Raw genomic sequence first — 22253 nt, forward strand, 5'->3', positions numbered from 1 at the left:
GCAGCACTGCAAGCTAGCTGCAGCCACTTCAGTGTGAGTTCGGGAGGTGACCACGTTGCACAGCAGACCTCTCCTGACCTGCCTGCTGCTTCCCTCAGTAGTGTATTTCACTTGATCTGCCTGTTCTGATCCCCACTCTGTCTCTGGGGCATCCTCTCACCACCCCTGCATTGCTGGCTTATACCCCAGTTCTGTATGGATAAATAAATAAATTCTTTACATCATCCTTCATTTTGTACAATGTATAGTTCCCCTGAAATTCCCACCACCCACTCCCCCGTGCACCATCACCATAGTCCCTTGTGTTCTTCCCACCCCATCCTGGTCCTTCTCCCTCCCCCTCTCCTACAGAATGTCTCTGATCGATAGTTGCCTGATGATTTTAATTTTTACTTTATTATTGTTATTTTTTCATTTTCTCTACATTCCTCCTATAAGTGAGGCCATTTGATATTTTTCTTTATCTTTCTGGATTATTTCGCTGAATATAAGCCCTTCCAGCTCCGTCCATGCACTTACAGAGAAAGGTAAGAATACTCTTTGAGAGATGACACCATGGAATAATCAGCAAGTCGACTGCATCCTCCCAAGCATCCTCCCAGCAAGTCGACTGCATCCTCTGTTAAATACCAGTATACACACTGCTGGTGACACATACCAACATTTATTCAAGGGAACACACTGCTCCTGACAAGTAGGAGACTGACTTGTACACCACTTCTGATCCCCCCAAAATAAGAGTTGGCTTCACAAAGAAAAAATCATGAATTCTCAGAAACTGAGAATCATCAGGAACTCTTCTGTTCTTACACTCCCACACCCCTACCCCCTATTATTAAGGAGCAAAGAGTATTTGAAAATCCCTCACCACTTTTCACTCACAGCAAACATGTGCCAGCCATGGTACTACAGATGAAAGACCCAACTGTACAATAGCGCTGGTGTTCACAAACCCCACAGTCAAGTGTCTGTGTCGGGAGCATACAGACATACAACAGTGCTGATGCAGCATGAAGACCATTCTTTGGTCCCAGAGGCCAAAGAAGGATCAAAGTTGGGAAAGAAATCAAAAAGACTTTGTGTGCAAGACTACAGGGTCAAGGTCAACAAGGAATGCAGCTGAAAGAGAAGGCAAAGCCCAGCCCAGAACTAGCTCTGAGACCTCAGACAAGTTTCTCAGCCACTCAATGGTTTCTTGACTGCATCTCAGGGATACTATAAAAATACCTAATTTTCACCATGATGAGAATTCAATGAGGTATTCAAAATCTTGGAACTGGGCTAGACAACATCTACACAACTAGACAATGTTTCCCAAACTGTGTGCTGTCACGTTTTCCTTAAATAAAAAAATGTTTGGAGAATCACAACATATCTAAGTATGTAACAAACTCTGAAGACATCTGTGAGGATGGAAACTTAGTTTCTTTACTCTGGTGATCCCCAAACTCTCCTGGGTAGGGAGCCCTAATATCACATAGAACATTGTTTATAGTGCATATGCCCTTCTGGGAGAAGTCAAGGAAGAGAAAACAGTGAATGGATACCCTAGCCCAGGGCGAGTCAGGCTGGAGCCTTAAGCCTCTCTGACTCCCTCCTCAGACAGAAGCTCTACTCAGACCCTGAGATCCTCTACCAGCACCCCACAGTGTGAGGTGACCTCCAAAATCCTACCACCATCACCCAGTGTTAACCTGATTCTTCCCCGTCTGGTATCACTACCACCAATGATCCTTAGCCTCACAGAGGGTTTTAGCAAACGGCACACGAACTGTGAGTTTTTTCAGCCCACTGACAATAGCACTAGAGACTGCATTAGAAGCACCCAGGCTGTTCACCATTTTTATAGGCAAGATTAATCTAGTTCCTAGGTTGTTGAACATGCTCAAATAAGGGTAACTTTCCATGCCCTCCTATCAGATTAGAGTGGCTGTTCAGTCTACAGAGCTTTTGTTTTATCCATGTCAGACTAGCTAAAAAGATATCAGCTGGAAAGGAAATCATGTGTTTAATTGCATGCTAAAATTATGGCTACAATTAGTAGCAAATTTCAGCCGTTGCACTCCTCAGGGAAGCCAAAGCAGACACAGGAGGAAAGAAATTATTTCCGACCTTGAATTTCTATTGCCAGGATATACTGCATATGCTTCACCATGTTTATTATTCCAAGTAGCAAGAAATTTATTTTCTTTTCCGGTTTTTCTTTAGTTAAGAAAAGAAATATTATTTGAATTTCCATGTGTACAGACAATAAATCCAAAGACCTGTCTTAAAATGGTAACTTTTTTTTTTTCCAGTTCAGATCAAATGTAAAGCCCCCAAGAAAAATTACATTGGCCAGGTAAAATAAAAACATTTTTAAGAATAATCTTCAAAGAAAACAACATATCTGCAAAACCACATCTGTGCTGCAATGGTGATATAATCAAGAATTCTTAAACATGAGTCCCAGGGTTCTAGCCAGAGCTGAAGAAGCCTGTGGCAGGTATTTCTGTGCCACAAGCTTCCAACAGGAAAACCCAACTACAGCCAAACCCACAGAGACCCCGTGCCCACAGCAGCTGACCAAAGCCCCTACCAGCCCCCAAAGCACCTCACTTACCTTCAAACAGAGATGTCCCATCCCACCTCTCTGTGCTGAATATTCGAGGTGACAGGAACACAGTCACCATGGGATGTCAAAGACTAAATACAGGCGCTGCGCCCCGCCTGGCAGTGAGTACACAGGAAAGCTGAAGCCTAGCTATCACTGTCCATGATGGCAAGTGGGTCAGTGAGGGAAAAGGGGCGAGAAGGGGCAATGGAAAACCATTCTGGAAAAATCTGCTATTGAAAACGGGAAGAACAAAAGGCCCCATTCTCTGCTCTAGGCCTGGCCCTGCACAGCCATGATCAGGCTGGGCTTGGCCTACTTCCAGGACCAGTCCTGGACACTGAGCACATGCCCAAAGGTGGCTTCCTCTGCCACCAAGGAGGCATCCTCACCACTCAGGCTTCTTCTTTGCCCTACTTTCAACCTGTTCAGATCCAGGATCGGAAGGGAAGAGGATGTTACTAGTGGAAACACCAACAGGAGGTGCACAGATTAGGAACGCTGAGACATCAGACGTACGTGTGGAACTGGGGGCCTCAAAATAATCATATGGTAAGGCAAGGAACAGCAGATGGAGGAGTTTGGTCCTGACACACAGGCTTGCATCTCACCCATAAGCCCACAAGCATGTGACCCTGGTGTGCTTCACACACTCTGGTAACCCTGTCTGTGAGTGCAGACTGCTGCTGGCACCTCCCCAGAGGACATGCCCTCGTGGGGTGCCACTGTGGGACAAGGATTCCAGTGTGATAGCTGACCCAGTTCAATGAGACCTGGAAAGCAGAAGCAAGTGACCCTGAGTCCTCAGCAAGGACCAGCAGCTGAAGGAGTGGTATCCCAAGTTACATGTACCCTTTCTCTGGTTGTGGGAGAAAAGAGTATATTACAGGCCTGTGAAGCCCTGGCAGCCAAGATTCTCACATTGCAGTGTCAGGCCCTGGTGGGCCTGGTTCAGGCAAGAAAATAATAATAATGAACAGCTATCTACCAGAGACATTTTATGGGGGTGGAGCACGGAATGGGATCAAAAACAGTGGGGGGAGGGAAATGCACTGGACTATAGTGGTGGTATACAGGTGATTTGGTGATGGGAAGCCCACGGGGATTACAACTGAGATGGAAAAATGCACAAAATGGTGTAAAAATAAACTAATTATATTATTTAAAAAAAAAAATCTGCCTGGTTCAGTTGCACATTTCGGGACATGGGGGGAGCTGAAACAGTAATTCCTGCAATTGTGTGGCTTCTCCCCAGGCTCAAGTTCACCTATACAGGTGGTCACTGCTGGGCTCTGCATTGGTTCAGTCCATTAGAGAGAGAAACCACCAGTAGGCAGCAGATCTCAGGCTGGGACTCTGGCAGGAGGTAATGGGGGATGGGCCTGGTGACCTAATACTCACAGGAAATGAGGGCAACTGTCACCAAAGGGGGCCACCCCAATTCCAAAACAAAGTTAAAAAAAAAAAAAAAAAAGCAGGAGCTTCCAGGGAAAACATTTATGACCAAAATGAACCTTGCTCTGGGAGGTTAGTCTCAGTAGAGTTGAAGTTCTGATTCAAGGCACTGGTGAGGACTCCCTAATCCTACATAATAGGGAGACCCAAAACAAAGTATTCTCGGATCATCAGCTTTGCTCGAATAGCTCTGGGCTCTGCTGGGGTCCGTGGCATCAGCTGGCCTGGGAAATGGCCTCAAAGGCTACCTGGTCTCCTTACGGAGGCATATGAGCATGTGTGGGGACAATGCTCAGGCCCCAGGGTCCCAATGTGGACACCTACATGACAAAGATGACATTTGACTATTGAAAAAACCTGAACCCATAGGGCATGGACAGTCCTCCACTGTGAAAGAAAAGGCAGCTTCTGAGCTCACAAGGCCTTAGGGTATGTAGGAATATTCTTTGGAACATTTAGGAATATTTTTATTTTCTTAACTCTCTCACTCCTTTGTGGTTATCTAATTATCTCCCCATAGTTCTGTATGACTTCTCACTGGTTCTTTTAGATTTCTTTTCAATATTTATCTGTCAAGTTCCACTAGGAGCAACTAAAAGGTCAAAATCATAGCTTTGTACTTTCTCCCACCACCATCCTTTGTATTCCATTTTCCCCACCACTCCCTTGACTTCAGAGTCCTCACAACATTTACTAATGTCCATTAGTTTTTGTTAGTGTTTTACTTTATCAAACCACTTTATCAATTTACAGACTGTCAGGTAAATGGCCAGCAAGCTGTCATTTTTGACTTGGTTATTACACAAAATTCCCCAGAGCTCCCTCCATTTTACTATAAATGGCTGCATATCACCCTTCCTTATGGCTGAATAACATTTCATTGTGAAAGGCCACATCTTCTTAATCCAAAGGATACCTATGGGCATTTAGACTGCTTCTGTGTTATAGCTATTATAAACAAACACTGCAGAGCATATGGGCTTTTTGCACTGATAGCTTCATGTTCTTTAATTAGATGCTCAAAAGTGGGAATGCTAGGTCATAGAGAATTTCAATTTTTAGTTTTTTAAAGTAAACCCAGATTGCTTTCCATTTATATCCCCACCAATAGTATAATAGGGTTCCTCTTTCTCCACATCCTCTCCAGCACTTATTATCGAAGGTCTTTTTAGTATGTATCATTTTCACAGGCATGAAACCGTATCTCATTACGGTCAATTTGCATCTCTCTTACTGGACTAATGATGAACATTTTTTTATGCATCTATTGGCCTTCTGAATATCCTCTGGTGAATTGTCTATTACTATCTGCTGCCCATTTATTAATTAATTTATTTTCCTATTGTTGATTATTTCCATTCCATTAGCTTGAAAGCCTTTAGACCTGAACACAACTTAAAATATAAACTTGACCTATCATTTTCCTCTGAGATAATGAGACTATATGTTTAAATTCAGTATATCTCATTATTGATATTACTAGAAGTTTCTTATGCATTTTTTTGGAGGAGTACATTAATACTGTCACTTAACCTCACAGAAAAACCTCTAGTGGGCTGGGCTGAGTGGTGTAGCCAGACACAATTTGGGACATTGTTTAGGGACTAAGTCTTCACTTTGGTAATACACTGGCCCTGGCATTATTTTATCACAGGGTTCTGACCCAGTCCGGGGACTCTAGGGACAAACAACACAGTAGGAATCGCCTCAGAGGAATTCAAAGTTGAACTCAAAGAACTGAGTCTGTAAATTCAGACCCTCCCCTGAGCAGAAAGCCCCCCCGCCCCCAGCCAGAGAAGCCTCTTCTTAGAAGCAGCCACCATCAGTCCCAGAGGCACAACAACAGTCTTCCCGAAGTACCACTCATCTCTCTCTGTACTTATTACATACACAAATAATTATCGTTGAGAAGACAAAGTGATCCTTGAAAGTTTCCTACACATGAAAGTATATTACTACATAAGGCAAGTGGCTTGCTAAGGCCACTATGTTGGGAACAGCCTGAGGGAAGCCAGCAGAGGCAGGGGAGCCTCTAAGAGGCGATCATGACAACTCAGGTGAGAGATGGTGACAGTCTGCCCAAGGAAGGCACAGCAGAAATAGCTGCTGAATTATGTGTTCAGCAAAAGTAAGGTAAATAGCATTGCTAATGGGCCGGATGTAGGGGACTAGGAATCAAGCAAAACTCTAAGACTTTAGAGCTTAAATGTATTTATTATAAAATAAATTTAAAAACACAATTTTAACCCACATAAACACAAAATGTACAGAATGAAAAAAAAAGTGAAGGTTGAAGAAAAATACTAAACAAAAGATATAACTAGACTTGGTGAACTGAATTAGGTTTCTGAAACAAATATTAAAAACTCTGACTAAGAAAAAAGTGAAGGGGGAGGGTATGTAACTAAACCACAATGAGAATAAAGTTTATAACTCTAGATACAGAAATCTTTATAAGCCACGAAAAAAAAAATCCATAAACTTCCTTCCAATGCATGTGAAACTCAAGTTGGAAAGGAGACACAGGCAAAATTAACTGCCTACAGGGCCCAAGGGAAACATAACCAGGGCCATGACCCAGAAAGGTCACCCAAAGGGGTGTACTGGCAAGTTCTATAAAAACAAATGATTCCTGTTATTTAAAATGATCTAGAAAATGATCAAAAGCTTTCCATTTTATTCTACAAGGCTAATATTACCCTAGTATTAAAACTGGACTTGAATATTAAAAAGAGAAAATAGGTCAATTTCACCTTTGAACACAAAAGCTTGGGAAATCTTTTACAGGGGTACATTAGAACACTATGCAGTAGTCAGTAAAGGTTAAATCAGCACTGTTCAAGATTAATAAATATTCTAGTGAACACTTAGAGAAAAAGACATTGGAGAAAGTCAACTGCCCTTTCTGTTTAAAAATGAAACTTGTACGTGGCTAGCAAGGGAGGATTATTTCTTTTAACTTTAAAATGACCGTGTAATTGAGCTAAGAACTGACTTAGTGAGACATGGTCCCATTGCCTAGAGCAGTTATGGTGGAGGGGTAAAGGCAAAAGGTTTACTGAGTGGATTTATGAAATAATGAGAGGAGAGGAATTGATTGGAGACAGTGAGTACAAACAGCTCTTTCAGAGAGTATGCAGTAAAGTGAAGCAGAAAAGTGGGGAAGTAGCTGAAAGTGACATTAATAGAAATAATCCCCAAGATGAGAGAACTAACAGCATGTCTGCAAGCTGGTGGGAATGATCCAGAAGAGAAGGAGCAGTATGTGACTTAGAAGACAGCAAACAGTCTTCTAAGGAAGATTGTTCCTGTTAGGCAAAAGCACAAAAGATTTGCTGGGCAGCACCAGAGTCAGCTGCTGTGGTGGCAAGAAAGCCAGATCCTAGTGCAAACGCTGGCAGGCTAGCAAATAGAGATGGGAACTTCTGGAAGTTCTCTTCTGAGAGCTTCCATTTCCTCAGGAAAATGAGAGAGAAGCTCAATAGAGGAGGGTAGAAGTTAGAACAGCAGAGTGAATGAATATTCAAGTGTAACACAACTGCCGGAGACTCTTACAGGTCAAGAGGAAAAACATGAGTCCAGTAAACATGATGGATGGTTTACTCCCACCACATTATGTTGCACAGGAACAAGGCAAGCAGAGACGGCCGACATTAACCACTTTGGAGTTTTGCCAAGCAAGGTCAACACTCCATAAAATAGTCAAGGTAGGAAAGAGGATCCACTGGAAGGTATTTATCAATGCAAACCATAAGATCTATGAATTTGTAAATATAACGCAATCTAAACAAAAATACACATATTATTTACTAGAGCCAGACAAGATCACTTTAAATTTTGCACAGAAAAATAACAGTTAAGAATAGCTAGGAAAATTCCAAAGATGGATGCAGAAAAATTAACTCATTTTACCATATAGGAAAGCATAATAAAAAACCTTCAATAACAAAAATAATGTGTATTTAGCATACAGACAGAAACAAAAGAATTTTGTTTTTACAAAATGTTAAAATCCATAAATACATACAGAGTTAAATATAAGATAAAACTCAAATCTCAAGCTAGTACAGGTAAATGATTTGGGGGAAACATTTAGAGCCACCTGAAAAAAAGATACCTTTTAAAAAAATTTTTAGACAATATATGATTTCTACCCTCAGGTGTGGCCACCATAGTTCGCCTACCACGAAAGCACATAGGCCATCTCCATATCCCCTTGTGCTCTCCCCACCATTTTGTCACCTCTAACCTCTCCCTTAATGGATGTCTCAAAGTTTGTATTTTTCTAACTCTTTGTTTGGTTTTTCTATATTCCACATATAAGTAAAGCCATCAGATAATCATGTTTTTCCTTCTGACTTATTCAACTTAGCATCAACCATTCCAGTTCCATCAATGTTGCTTCAAATGGCATGAGTTTATCTTTTTTGATTGCTGATTCCCCAGAAATTCCAATATTGTATCTATATACCACATCTTCTTAAGCCATTCATTTGTTTGGGGGCATTTAGGTTGTTTCCACATCTTGACAATTGTAAGTAATGCTGCAATAAACATAGGAGTGCAGGGTCTTTTCCAAATTAGTGTTTTCATGTCCTTTGAGTAGATTCCTAGGAGTGGAATAGTTGGGTCATATGGCAAATCCATTTCTAGTGTTTTGAGGAACCTCCATACAGATTTCCATATGGGTTCAACTAGTTTACATGGCCTTATAGTATAAGCGGTTTCCTTTTTCTCCACATTCTAGTCAGCCCTTACTGTTTCTGGTTTTTTATGTAAATATGGGCCATTCTCACAGGTGTAAGGTGGTATCTCATTGTGGGTTTGATTTTCATTTCCCTGATAACAAGTAATGAATATTTTTTCATATTCCTGTTGTCCATTTGCATTTCCTTTTTGGAGAACTTTTATTTTTTAAAAATGTTAAATTTTGTAAAAATGTAGTTTTTCCTCTCATTTTTGGATGGGGTTGTTTGATTTGTTTTTGTTGAGTTGTGTGAGCTCCTTTTAGATCTTTGACATCACCCCATAATCAGATGCATGACATACAAATATTTTCTCCCAATCAGAGAGGTGTCTCTTTGTTTTGGCTACTTCTCTTTTAGTATACAGAAGCTTTTTAGTTGGATGCATACTAGTTAATTATGTTCTCTTTTGTTTTCCTTGCTTCTGGAAATGAATTCTCAGAGGTGTTTCTGAAGTTTATGTCATGAAGTGGTTGCCTATATATCATGTTTCTTTCATGTATTTAATTTCCAATCTCACACCCAAATGTTTTATCCATTCTGAGTAGATTTCTGTGCATAATGTGGGACAGTAGTCTATTTTCATTATTTTGTATGTGACAGCCCAATTTTCCCAGCACCATTTGTTGAAGAATTATCCTTATTCCAGTGCATTTTCTTCATACTTTTGTACAGTTTTAATTACCATATGTGTGTGGTTTTATTTCTGGACTTTAGATTTTATTCCATTGGTCTGTGTATGTGTTTTTTGTTACAGTACCATGTTGTTTTAATTATTATGGTATTGTAGGATAGTTTGAAATCTGAAGGGCAAAAGTCCAATTCTTTCTTTTTTAGTCAGGAGAGTTTTGGCTCTTCAGAGTCTTTTGTAATTCCACACAAATTTCAGAAAACTTGTTCCATTTTATTTTTAAGAACACCATTGAAATCTTTACTGGAATTGCACTGAATCTGTAAATTGCTTTAGGTAGAATGTCCATTTTGACAATATTGATTCTTCCAATCCATAAGCAGGGGACAACTTTCCATTTCTTTGTGCCTTCTACTACTTCTTTTTATAATATTTATAATTTTTTATTTTTTGGTATAGGTCCTTTAACTACTTTTTAGGTTATTTTCCAGTTATTTGTTTGGTTTGGTTTAGTACAATTGTAAATGGGATAGTTTTCTTAATTTCTTCCTCTTCAGGCTGATTGCATATAGAAGGCACCTGATCTGTTTATATTGGCTCTGTAACCTCCTATTTGACTAAACTGGTTTATTGTTTCAAGTAATTTTTTGTGGATTTTTTAGAGTTCTCCATATATATTATCAAATCATCTGAAAATTAAGAATAGCTTTATTTCTTCTTTCCAATTTGGATTCCTTTTATGTTTTTCTATTGCCTAAATGCTCTAGTTAGGACTCCCAGTACCATGTTGAATAGTAGTAGTGAGAGTGTACATCCTTGTCTTATACTGCATGTTAACAGAAAGGCTTTCAGTTAAAAAAGACAAATTTGGGGTCCACACTTTACACTGTGTACAGGATAAATACCAAGTCAAATATTTCAAAATAAAATAATAAATGTAAAAAACACTGAAATGGAGGTAGGGAGCGGGGGGAAAAATAGATTTCTTTGTAACTTTGGAGTAGAAAGTGATAAATAATAAGAAACTATGATTCAAAATCCACCATACATTTCAAAATATTTGTAATCAACAACTGAAGGATCAAAAATGTCCAGCAAAACAATTTCTTCAAGATCAAAGGACAAGTAACAGAATAGATTAAAAAAATCTGTAATACATACCCAAAAATCTCATAAAAATAATTTGCCAAAACACATAAACAGTTCACAGAAAAGAAAATGACTCAAACATCTGAATGTTCAACCACACCTGCATATTAAAACTACAATGAAATGCCATTTTCACCTATAAAATAGGAAAACTCTAAAAATTCAAAATATACTCTGCTGACAGAGCTGCAAGGACTGTCATTCTCACACACTGCAAAATGGTGCACTGGCACTACTGATCCCACTTCTAAGAATTTACCCACAGGTAAGGACATCTGCCTGCATGTGAAGAGGTACATGTACAAATTTATTCACATGTACAATTTATTCTTTAATAGGCAAAAACTGAAATCAACTTAAAAGTATAATACAACATGTATTAAATAAGTCAGGCTATGTCCCACCATCGTTTGGTATTCCCACCATAGAATATCATACAGCTGTTAAAAAAAGCAGGAATATAGGGCCCTCCCTGGTGGCACAGCAGGTTAAAGCACAGCACTAAGAAACTAAAAAAGCCACTTCAGCATGAGATCGATCCTCAGCCCCAGAGGTGACCCACATGGCACGGCAGACCTCTACTGACCCACCCACTGCTCCCCTCAGCAGTGTACTTCGTCCATCTGCATGTTCTGCTCCCCACTCTGTCTCTGGTGAAGCCTCTCACTGCCCTTGCCCCTCTGGCCTGGACCCAGTTCTGTATGGATAAATAAATAAATCCTTAAAAATAAAAAAAGGAATATAATAAAATATTCAAATAATTGTTTTTTCAAAAAGGAGGTTCTCCTTGAACTGATAGGGTAAGAACCTCTGGGACATACTGTCACATTTTAAATATACTACCATCACTGAATTCTATACTTTATGTGTATTTTACCAACTTTAAAATAACTGTTTTCAAAAAAAAAAACTGTTTTCTTTTCAAAAAAAATTAGAAATAAAAAAAATACTTAGTTTAGAACAAATAAATACTGGAATTAAAAAATAAGTTATTGCCTAAACCCCTAGACAGGGCAATCTCAAGAAAGAATTAGCATACTCAAGGATTAGTACCCTCAAGGAATCCCACAGCAAAAAAAAGAAAGCAAGTAAGACACTATACTACTTGTACTACTTAGTTAATTAACAATACTTTGTTTGTAAAAGAGCCAACTAGTTTTTCGATACTTCTGAATTTGTAGACCCTGAATGAATAGAGTTTTGAACTCTTCCCTTTTCTCCTACTTAGAGATCCATGTCTTTTCATTCATTCTGAGTCATTTCATATCTTTGGATTGCTGACAACAGTGAAACGAATTTCTTTCTACTTACACATCCTATGTATATTCTTTTTTAAAAACTGCCTATATTTCTTCAAATCGAACTATTCTAATGTACTCTTCTGGGCAAAATAAAAAAAGAACTGCCCTTGCAATTCGGGATGGAGGCTCAGGAAGTGAGATTAAAAAGATGAAGGAGAATAAAGGACAGGAGGTAAGGTTCAGAAAGGAAGAGAATGAGTGGGACAGCAAACCCGGTTCCCACCTACCTGTGGGCCCAGAGACACTCATCATACAAATAACCAAGCAGCCACAGGGCAATGCCTAAGGCTCCCGGCCACTGCTCCAGGGCTTGGAAGCACCGCTGCATTATTAACACTGGCTTTTCTTGATTTTTTATTAAAGTAATATTGTTTTATAATATTATATAGGCTTCAAATAACAATATAACAAAAATCTGAATATGCTACATTCTGTTTGCCTCCAAAAGTCTCGTTTCCATCCTTCATCATCCAATAGATCCCTTCTGTCTGACAGATACACGCGTCCCTGACACTGTTTTTAAACTGGCCAGTCACTTTTTTTGGTGGGGAACTGATAAAATCAGGTTACTGTTCACCTTGGGTAATCAACTAAGCAAATCAAGGAAATCATGAAAAGCTACAATTTAAAAAAAAATAGAACTTGACATTTGGGCAGAGGGAAAGCAAACTGCAGACATGGAAATGATGTAACATAAATGTAAGATCAAAAGGAGACATGCAGAAATAAATGAGGGTGTTGGGAAGCAAATTACTGAAGAGAATGAAAGGAAGGTTAGAAATATAAATTGATTTGATTAAAATCAAACTTCTTTCTGCACCACAGCATTAGCCTGTGCTGCAGTATGCCAGCCTGGGCATTTATCAACTTGTGTAGGCCAGATCCCACGTTGTGATTTCCTAAATTTACATGAACAATAATGCCTCTGGCATCACAGCCCATGATACAGTACAGAAAACCGGTTTCTGCTGAAAGTTCACTCATGCTGCTAAAATGTCCTAAGTACTAAAAAGAACAGAAAATTAAACAAATCCATAAAAATTAAACACTAACTACCAAGCAAAACCCACTGTGGCCGTCCTCCTCCTGGTGCCAACCCTCTGCATTGTGAACCTGCAGGCAGCAGGACATAATGGCCACCCCGTGGAGTGACAGTGCCAAGGCAGTCAGAGCTGCCGCGCTCCTTCAGTGTCTTTCCACGTTGCTGCAGCTTTTTGCAGTCCATGATAGATCAGACCTACAGAGAATACATAGGTAGCTCTTTTTAATACTGTGGCAGCTTCTAGCTCAGAGTTGGAACAAGATGGGATCCTTCAACGATTCCATTTTGGTATGTTTTTCTCAACTATAAAAGCAATGCACTCTCAGCGCTCAGCTTGGAGTAGTAAATGCCTCATTTGAAGGATGAGGATTCTTGGGGCTGCACAGGGCCACACCTGATCCCAGTTTCTGGAGTCCACTCAATCACTCTAGGCATTCAAAAAAGCACCCTTAACTTCTGGCTCACTCTGTTTGCTTAGAATGTAGAAAAATGGACAAATTTGTACATTAGGTTTTTTCTCTCCCAAAGCAATTAATTGAAGATAAGCCAGAGAATAAGAAAATTCCTTTGAGAGCAACTAAGTTTTAAGATACTACAAACTCTCTGACATACTTCTGTGGCAGGTGGGTCTACATTCCTCCCCTAGAGTCTCGGCAGGTTGTGGGGGCCTTGACTACAGCATTCGACAGAAGGGGTGCCATGCCTCCTGGGGCTGTTCACAAGAGCTAGTACCTACATTTCCTGTCTCTTGGAACCCCTGTTCTTAGAATTCTCGCTCTGGGAGAAGCGGCCAATGATATAAGAAATCCAAATACTGGAGACCACCAGGCTATGAGAAGCCCGAGCAATAGGGATGGTCCTGGAGAGTCAGAAGAGGTGGGGCCAAGGGCAAAGTGCACAGAGGCCATCTTGGAAGCACATCCCCAAGTCTGGGTCAACACCACGTGTTTTAGAGACAAACATCCAGCCAAGTCCTTCCCAGATTCCTGACCCAAAATTGTGAGGAAGTTACACACCGAGCAACTGATACACAAAGCAAGGTAGACAATTAATGTGAAAAGTAGATGCCCCAAGAAAGCCAAAGGGTTAGGGGACTGCAGAATGAGGTTAGAGTAGAAGAGGGTACAAAGGTAGAGGGGTCCCACAAACAACTCCCAAACAGAACAAGGGGGCAGAGTTTTCTGGTCATGTAAGTATGGTGGGGTAAGCTTGGTTTAAAGTACAGAGAAGGGCATCCTTGGTGGCCTAGGGGGTTAAGTCTCAGTACTCTCACCACTCTGGCCTGAGTTCAATCCCCGGCCAGGGAGCTGACCCACATGGCGCAGCAGGGCTCCCCTGTTTGCATCTTTTTTTGCCCCTTTAGTCCCAGTTGAGACACGTTGTGGCTGACAGAGAAAAAAGCCAACCTACCCAATGACCAAGCTTCTCCCCTTAGCAGTGTATTTCAGTAAAAGAAATCCACCTGCTTTGCTCCCAGCTGGTGAATTCTGGTGAATTCTCTCACCGCTTCCCCAACCCCTACACCGCTGGTCTATGCCTCAGTTCTTCTACACAAAAATAAATAAATTCTTTTAAAATAAATAAATAAAGTACAGAGAAGAGGCCAACTGGGGCAGAACAGACCCACAATTTTACTACTTTAGCCCCTCCCAGCTGCCAAAAAGAGACAAACACAGGGAGGAAGGGCAGGAGGGAGGGAATTCTAAGGAATTTGTTGAAACACAGGAAAAGCCTCTGAAAGGATTACCTGGCAAAAACACTTCCTAATTTTACACTTTGCATCTTCTTGTCCCTTTGGTCCCAGTTGAGACACTTCTCTGTAGCTGACAGAGAAAGTGGCCAACACACCCAACGACCAACTTGTCAATAATGTACCTGGGTATTGGTCTCTTCTACTCTCCTCCACCCACATCTGTCCCTGAGCCTCTTAGACCCTGTCGCGCCAGTCAGACACCTGCAAAGAGCTGGGCAAGAGGTGCATCTTTCCTCGGATTTGGTCACAAGCTCTACTGTTCCGCCAGCCAGAGTATTTGGCCTCTCCTTTTGCCCTGATGGGCTTCTTAACCCTGCTCTCTCTCCTACGTAGAGGAATGCACTTTTGCCCCTTGCACTGAGGAAATCATCTGGTCCAAGCAGCCCTGGGAGCTGTCCTACCACAGAGCTGCTTCCTAAGTGACCAGTCACCCCAGTCTGGCCAGCACTCTAGGAGTTACCAAGAATGAAGAATTTTTAGTGCTGAAATCAGGAGCGTCCTAGAAAAATCTGACCTCTGCTCTGAGGTTGATCTGAGGTCCTGGTCCAACGTTTGCTCCTGTAATGAGCATTTGCTCATACACAACCTGTAAACAAAAAAGTATGAACATATCACAGAGGCTGCATGGAACCAGGGGTGGGTTTTCTTAGGCAAACAGCCAGAAGATCAGGAAAGGGGAAAGGCCCCATCATTGGCAGAAGTTCTTAGGACTGTATATTACGAAAGTGAAAATAAACACTCCAACCAGCCCAGTCATGGGTTCTTAGTGATAGTTTTAGTGGTAGCTTTATGGACTGTGAAGTTCTTCAGGAACAGGTATCTTACTGTAGCAGAAACAGCATGCTTCTCTCTCCTCTCCCAACAGAGCCACTGAAGAGAAGGGAGAGCATCTGCTCAGTCCCCTATACGCAAAGCCTAGTACAAGAGCTGGCTGTGACTTGAGTGGAACTAATAATATTCCCTAAAAGAAATGAGTCCAAGATCCTGAATTGACTGCATTGCTCTTCATAATGCTTCCTTCTTATTAGCCCTATTTGGATAGGGCAGAAAAGTCCCAATAGATGCCTTGAACTAAAAAAGAAAACAAAAAGGTTAACAAATCAAGAGAACGTGAATTATACAGTGAAGTGAAGATGTCAGCGAAACTTGGGCTCTTCTAACAATGGCTGGTTCCATTCCAAGCTCTGCCACTTACATACTGAGTGACCTTCTACAAGTAACTTGCACAATTTCACCATTTGTATAATGGGGGTAATACTAACGCCACTTGATAAGGCTGTTGTGAGGAATCAATAAGATGAAAGACTGGAGAGTATTCCTGGACAAAGTCTGGCCCTCAGTATATGTATTGTGGAATGCTTTACACTAATAATAATTACAGTAATAATAATAACAATAAAAGTGTGTGAGGACCAACCCCATAAATAGCTTGCCTTCCAGGATTTTCAACCCACACAAAAGCTAGGAAAACAGCTTGGAATTATATCATCAAGCAGGCTTAGAGCCAAGATCAGGAGACTCTGTGGTCTAACACATGAGCCACAGTTAGGTCATAGTAGAAGAGCAATGGCTTGTGAGGAAGTGCCTGAAAACTCTTGGGAAGAGGTTGGAGAGGTGAAAGAACAAAAGAAGATATAAAAAATAGAAAATAATCTTCCCTCCATTCAATCTTTTTAACAAGAAAACCAACTTAAATATAAACAAAGTAGCTTCAGTAATTAGAGAGAAAAAGGAGTGAAAAAATGTTAAATCTAATAAAGCCAACAGAAAAGACATGAATGCAGTTTAGGTGTCCATCAAAGGATGAACAGATAAAGAAAATATGCTTATACGTGTGTGTGTGTGTGTGTGTGTGTGTTTATCCACTTCAATATAATGCAAAATTCTTGTCATAAAAAAGGAAATTATCACTTTTAAAACCATGCATGGACATTGAGAGCATTATGCTAAGTAAAATAAGTCAGAGAAAGACAAATACTTCATGATCTTTCTTATGTGTAATCTAAAAGAAATTACTTATATATATATAAAACAGGTTCATAGTTACCAGAGACAAAGAGGAGAGATTAGGCAAAATGAGTATTGGTTGTCTAAAGATTAAAATATCTAGTAATAAAATTCATAAGTTCTGGGAATATAATATAGAAAATAGTGATTATCGTTAATTTTAACGATGAATGATGAACGTTGCTAGAAAAGATTATAAACAATCTGATCACAAGGAAAAAACTGAAACTATACTGGACAGTCACTGAACTCACTGTGGCAATCATTTCACCATACATATATCAAATCATAATGTTGTACAACTAAGACTAACAGCATTGCATATCAATTATATTGCAATAAAACTAGAAGACGAATTTAACTGAACTACTTTAAGTTTTTATTTTTTTAAAGATTTATTTATTTATTCATACAGAACTGGGGTACAGGCCAGAGTTGTGGACGGTGAGAGGATTCACCAGAGACAGAGTGGGGGGAAGAACAGGCAAATCAACAAAGTACACTGCTGAGGGGGAACAGCGGGCGGGTCAGGAGAGGTCTGCCGCGCCATGTGGTCACCTCCGGGGCAGGCGGGGATCGAACTCATGCGGAAGTGGCTTTAGCTTCTTAGTGCAGTGCTTTAACCCGCTGCACCACCAGGGAGGGCCTGAACTACTTTAAGTTTTAAAGTTGCTAAAGTGCCCTGAAAACCCTAAATATATTTAGTAGTTGTTTGCATTCTAATATAACCTTCACCTTACAGTGGGCTTTCCATGTTGGAGCTAGAAGCCAAATTCTCAAAATTAAGCAAAAGATAGCAAACATATAAAACCTGCATTTTTTATTTCATGAACACCTAACGAAGAAAAAAGGCAAAACAAACAAACAAGTAAGACACCATTGATATCTGAAAGCCCAAGGAGTTTAAATAAATTTTGATTAAAATTCTTTGCACAAATTCCTATCAGTTATTCATTAAAATGATCAGACATATTATCTTCGAATGAGCTTAAATTCTGATCCATTATACATTGCTTCAGGCACTTCATATAATCACCTGGATAAAATACACATTATTTCAAAAAGTTAAAGGTGTTTTTAGGAACACAAAGCACCTAATAATTTAACAAGGTGGTCCCCAGGAAAAGGGAATGTTCCAGATTCCCTGTCTCACCAGGAAAAGGGAATGTTCCAGATTCCCTGTCTCACCAAGGTGAAGCTGAGCAAGGTTGAGAAGAAGCTGGAGAGGAGACTGAAGAGGAAGGGAGCTGGATGGAGAGCCAGAAGATGACCTGAGGGGGGCACATGGAGCAGAGAGATTTGTGAAGATACTATGCTTGCTTCTTCTTGGTCCTGGACTGGCTGAAATATGTGGATGAGAGTCCCATGGGGAGGTTGACTATGGCATGTTTGTATTGATTTTGACTGTGCTCTTCTCCTCCTAGACTTGTCTGCCATTTCTGACCCTTTTCTAGGTGTCCACACCAGCAGGTGCTTTAGACTTGTGGCAGGCTTTCAGACCTTACTTTGGGCCAAGACCCTTTTTGGGTAGACTTTTACCCATGGGGGGGATGGGTAACTTTGAGTGTTTCATTTAGAAACTATATTTTTTTGTTTGCTGTATTGCACATTAATTATATTAAGTTCCTTACCATTAAAGTTCTTATATGTTTTGTCTTGATGCAGCAGATGGCAGAACCTATACAGAACAAGCAGATTTGGGGCTCAGGGGTGTCCCTCTCCCTATCCTGTAACAACAATATATAAAGACTTTAAAGACTTAGATGAAAGTATTGTTTTCATACAAGCACTTCTTAACAGTCATCATAGTACCCCCACTTAACTTTGTCTTCACTTATGCTTTTATGATATTCCTTGTGCTCATCTTTCAAAAGACTTCAGTGCATTTTAAAATTCATCTGAGATTACTCAGAAACAAGATATTCCACAAACATCAAGCAGAGAAGACAAAGTGGGCAGCTTTAATCCCTGGCTCAGCAAAAAAAAAAAAAAAAAAAAAAGTAATTATCCAGAGGCGTTGATTTAATTACTAATTCTGGGAAAAAATGTTTTCAGCAAAGCCATATCGACGGATCCCAGTGGACAGAGAGTGAAAAAAATACTAGAGAAATTCATGACCAGACTTGAAAGTTGAATTCTAAACTTGGATATTTCCAGGAGGGGCAAATATTAATATATTCTGCTCTCCCCACACACAAGTAAAGAGATTTCACTTGATTAAAGGCAGGAGTGTCCTGATTATGTTGAATCCATTTGTCCTTATGCAAATGATTACTTTACACAAGAAAGAGAATAAAAATGAAAAGAAATACCATAGAGAGGAAGAACTATTGCTCACCTAATTTGTGCAAATCTGATGAGTTGACAATCCTCAATGTGGAGCTCTGTTCCAGAACTCCAAAAACATATATACCTTTCCTTGCTTAAGGTTGAAAATAGGTCCAATAAACATGGGCTCTAAGTTTGTCAAATCCAAAGGCAGTTAAGTACAGAAACACTAGAGCTAACTATAAGCAACATTAGGGTAAGGCAGCACCAAAAGAAACTATAGGTAGCTATTGAATGTCTCCTCCTTAGAAAGGTCCCACCCTGAGACACATTTCCAAAGAAGGCTAAATATTCTTTGCTAATTGCTTTTAAGTAAAAAGCACAACACAATAGTACTGAATGCAACTTAACCTGAGAAACTTGAAAACAGATTAGAAATGAATGTCCCTCTTTAAAAGATTCAGAATTTCAGATATACAATCTGCCACAAGTCAGGACCAACATTCTGAGACATTTTCTAGGCTAACCTTTAATCAGTCAAACCAGGTTGGCAGTCCTGACAGTAAGCAAGTAAGCAAAGACCTAAACCTGACACAGTAAACGGGCTCTCAGATAAGCATTTGCAGATTTGCCTCCTTTGACAAATTTATGATGAAGTTGGTTTTCCCAGACTTCTTAATTGTCTGTGGGTTTACTTTTTTTCTCTCCTTTCCTTGCAGATTCTCTTCTTTTGACAGGTTTAGGGTCAAGGAAAGGAAATCCCAAACAAAAGCAAATAGTGAGAAAGCTGGCCAGCACCGACGACTCTTCCTCCCTGCCCTGTCCCCTGCCCCCTCCCCATTACTCTTGCGGATTCCCCATTTTTGTTTGTCTTTGTGTAAATAAAGGCTGGGGCCCACTGGTCTCCATCCCAGCACTAACTTTTACTCCCTCCCCTTTGGGGAACGCTTGCCCACCTCCCCTTTTCTTTATTGAACACTGTATAAAAATAGCCCTGTAACTTGCTAAAGAGCAGGACGGTGGTCTTTAGGACATGAGTCTGCTGCCCTCCTCATTTGTCGACAAATAAAACCACTTTCCTTTTCCTCAAACTCTGTTTCCTTTTATTGGCTGAGGGAAACTGAGACTGGCGTTCAGTAACAAATCTACATACCTGATATCACTAAGCACACACCGCTACAAGATATCTGAATGTGGGACAACTGAGATGCTTAGAAAACTTTGGTATTTAACAAAGGGGGAAAAGGGCTCAGGAGAAAAAAATAACAACAACAAAATAACAGGCAACTATAAATCAGAGCTATTCCGCAGCAGCAGAGGGATCAAAACAGGAAGGTAGAGCACAAGGGACTGCACTAATGGTCACTGGGGACTTGGTGGTGGGAGTCCTATAGGGACTACACCTGAGAGGAGAAAGCAAACATGACCCAAAAATGAACAGTGATGTAAAATATGTATAAACTAATGAATTATATTAAACATAAATAAAAAGGAATGTAAATTATCTCAATAATTTTTTGTTGATTACATGGAAAAAACAGAATTAGGCATATTGGGTAAAATAAAATATACTTTTCAAATTCATTTCACTTGTTTCTTTTTACTTTAATATCCTACATGAAATTAACAGGTGGATCATATTTGTGGCTCAGATTGTACTTCTCTGCCAGATAAGGTAAGCTACCAAAAAAACAAACAAAAAAACACCATTACCTCAAAACACTTCCGGCTTGCTAAACATTTTCAAATGTGAACATCAGGATGAAGAATAAATAGTATCCGGGGTGTTCAAAGGACATGTATTACAGCAGCAGTAGCCACTGTACCCTCTTAAGTAGTTAGCAAAAACAACCACCTTTTTAGAAAAAGAGATGCTGTAACTGCTCCCCATTCCCTAGAGACTCCTCTCCAGGGCAGGTTCAGTCTGCCTACCTTTGATGAGCTCTGGCCTGTAAGTCTTGCGCATCTGCTCCAGGAAGCTGTTGTAGAAGCTCTCTGCCTGCTCCGTGGGCATTGCCAAGTGGAAGTCGGGCTTGTTCCCCTTCAGGATGCACTGCAGGGTGAACTGGCTGACGCACAGCACCTCATACTGTTTGTCCATTACACTCTTGGACCAGTGTTTCCCACTCTCATCTTCAAACACTCGCAGATTTAAAATCTTCCGTACCCTAAAGTGAAAGGTAGCAGTGAGAGCTACCTGGAGAAACTCAGCCCACCACATACACCAGCACACCAGCATCCCGTCAAATAAGGAAATGATACTGACTATTATTTACAGGGCAATTTACTAACCAACTGAACACCGCAGTTTCCTCATGCATAATGTGGACTGGCATTATTTGGGGGTTCCCCTTTTTTTTGACAGTCCTTCAATTATTGGACTTATTTTCAACCTTAAGCAATGAAAGTTATTACATGTTTTGGGGGCTCTGAACAGAGCTCCACATTGAAGGTAGATTTAAGTTGATGGATACGGGCCAAATTCTAACTTTTTATGGAATAATTCAATTTTATCCTGGAATAAATGAGACTCATTTTATTCCCATTCTTGGAGGTATTCAAAATGAACAATTTAGCAAATATCCTGGAGAAAACTCATGCTCACTGCAAACACACAAAAAGGTCTGAGAAAGACACAATGACAATATGGCCTGACAACTATGTCACATACTCCTTAAGCCCCGAAGGGGATTTCCCTCTACATGTGGATGACAAAGGATGACAGGTGGATACAGCCTTGGCAAGGAAGAGAACCAGATAGCAGTTAGAGAAGCATTTCAAAGAACTACCTCCATGAACATTAAAACCCATTTGAAAGCACATTTTTTTATGATGTTGAAGACATTATGCATACAAATTCACTGATTTCTTATATGGGTACCTTCTGTTGTGGGTACTGTTCATTAAACCATCTCCACAACCAGAGTCTGTCTAACGCTGAGTCACTCTTAACCACCAAATTCTTTCTAGTATGTCAAGCCCTAAAGAGATTCAGACCCAGAATCCAGTTTTTAACCACTAGACCACTCCCTTGACATGAGTATCCAATAATTAAAACACCAACATCCTTGATGAGGTACTGAATTGTCCTATCAGTCATCAACACTTTAGCAGGAATTAGGTTCCAAATTTGATTTTCAAGCTAATACAAAAGGGACAATTTGGTGGGGTTATACCCAGGCACTAGGCACCAAAAGGCATAAAAAACAGATCCAAGCACCTGAAATAAATGTGCCAAGTGATACTACGGGGTAGGTGAGTATAAGAAGGCAACTTCTGCCTATACTAGGAGACTCAGTGAGGCAACAG

The 22253-nt window shown here is 40.3% G+C and overlaps 1 protein-coding gene across 1 annotated transcript in view; it reads right to left on the bottom strand.

The window, feature by feature from the left end:
• The window catches only part of DTD1 (D-tyrosyl-tRNA deacylase 1), a 138685-nt gene that overhangs the window by 112149 nt on the left and 4283 nt on the right, over window positions 1–22253 (bottom strand). The window contains exon 3 of the mRNA XM_004687144.2: window positions 20877–21112. Coding sequence (XP_004687201.1) covers window positions 20877–21112 — 236 coding nt within the window. The remainder of the gene's footprint in view (window positions 1–20876; window positions 21113–22253) is intronic.

This window comes from Condylura cristata, unplaced genomic scaffold, assembly GCF_000260355.1.
Source record: "Condylura cristata isolate star-nosed mole 26May11 unplaced genomic scaffold, ConCri1.0 scaffold00022, whole genome shotgun sequence".
NCBI lineage: Eukaryota > Metazoa > Chordata > Mammalia > Eulipotyphla > Talpidae > Condylura > Condylura cristata.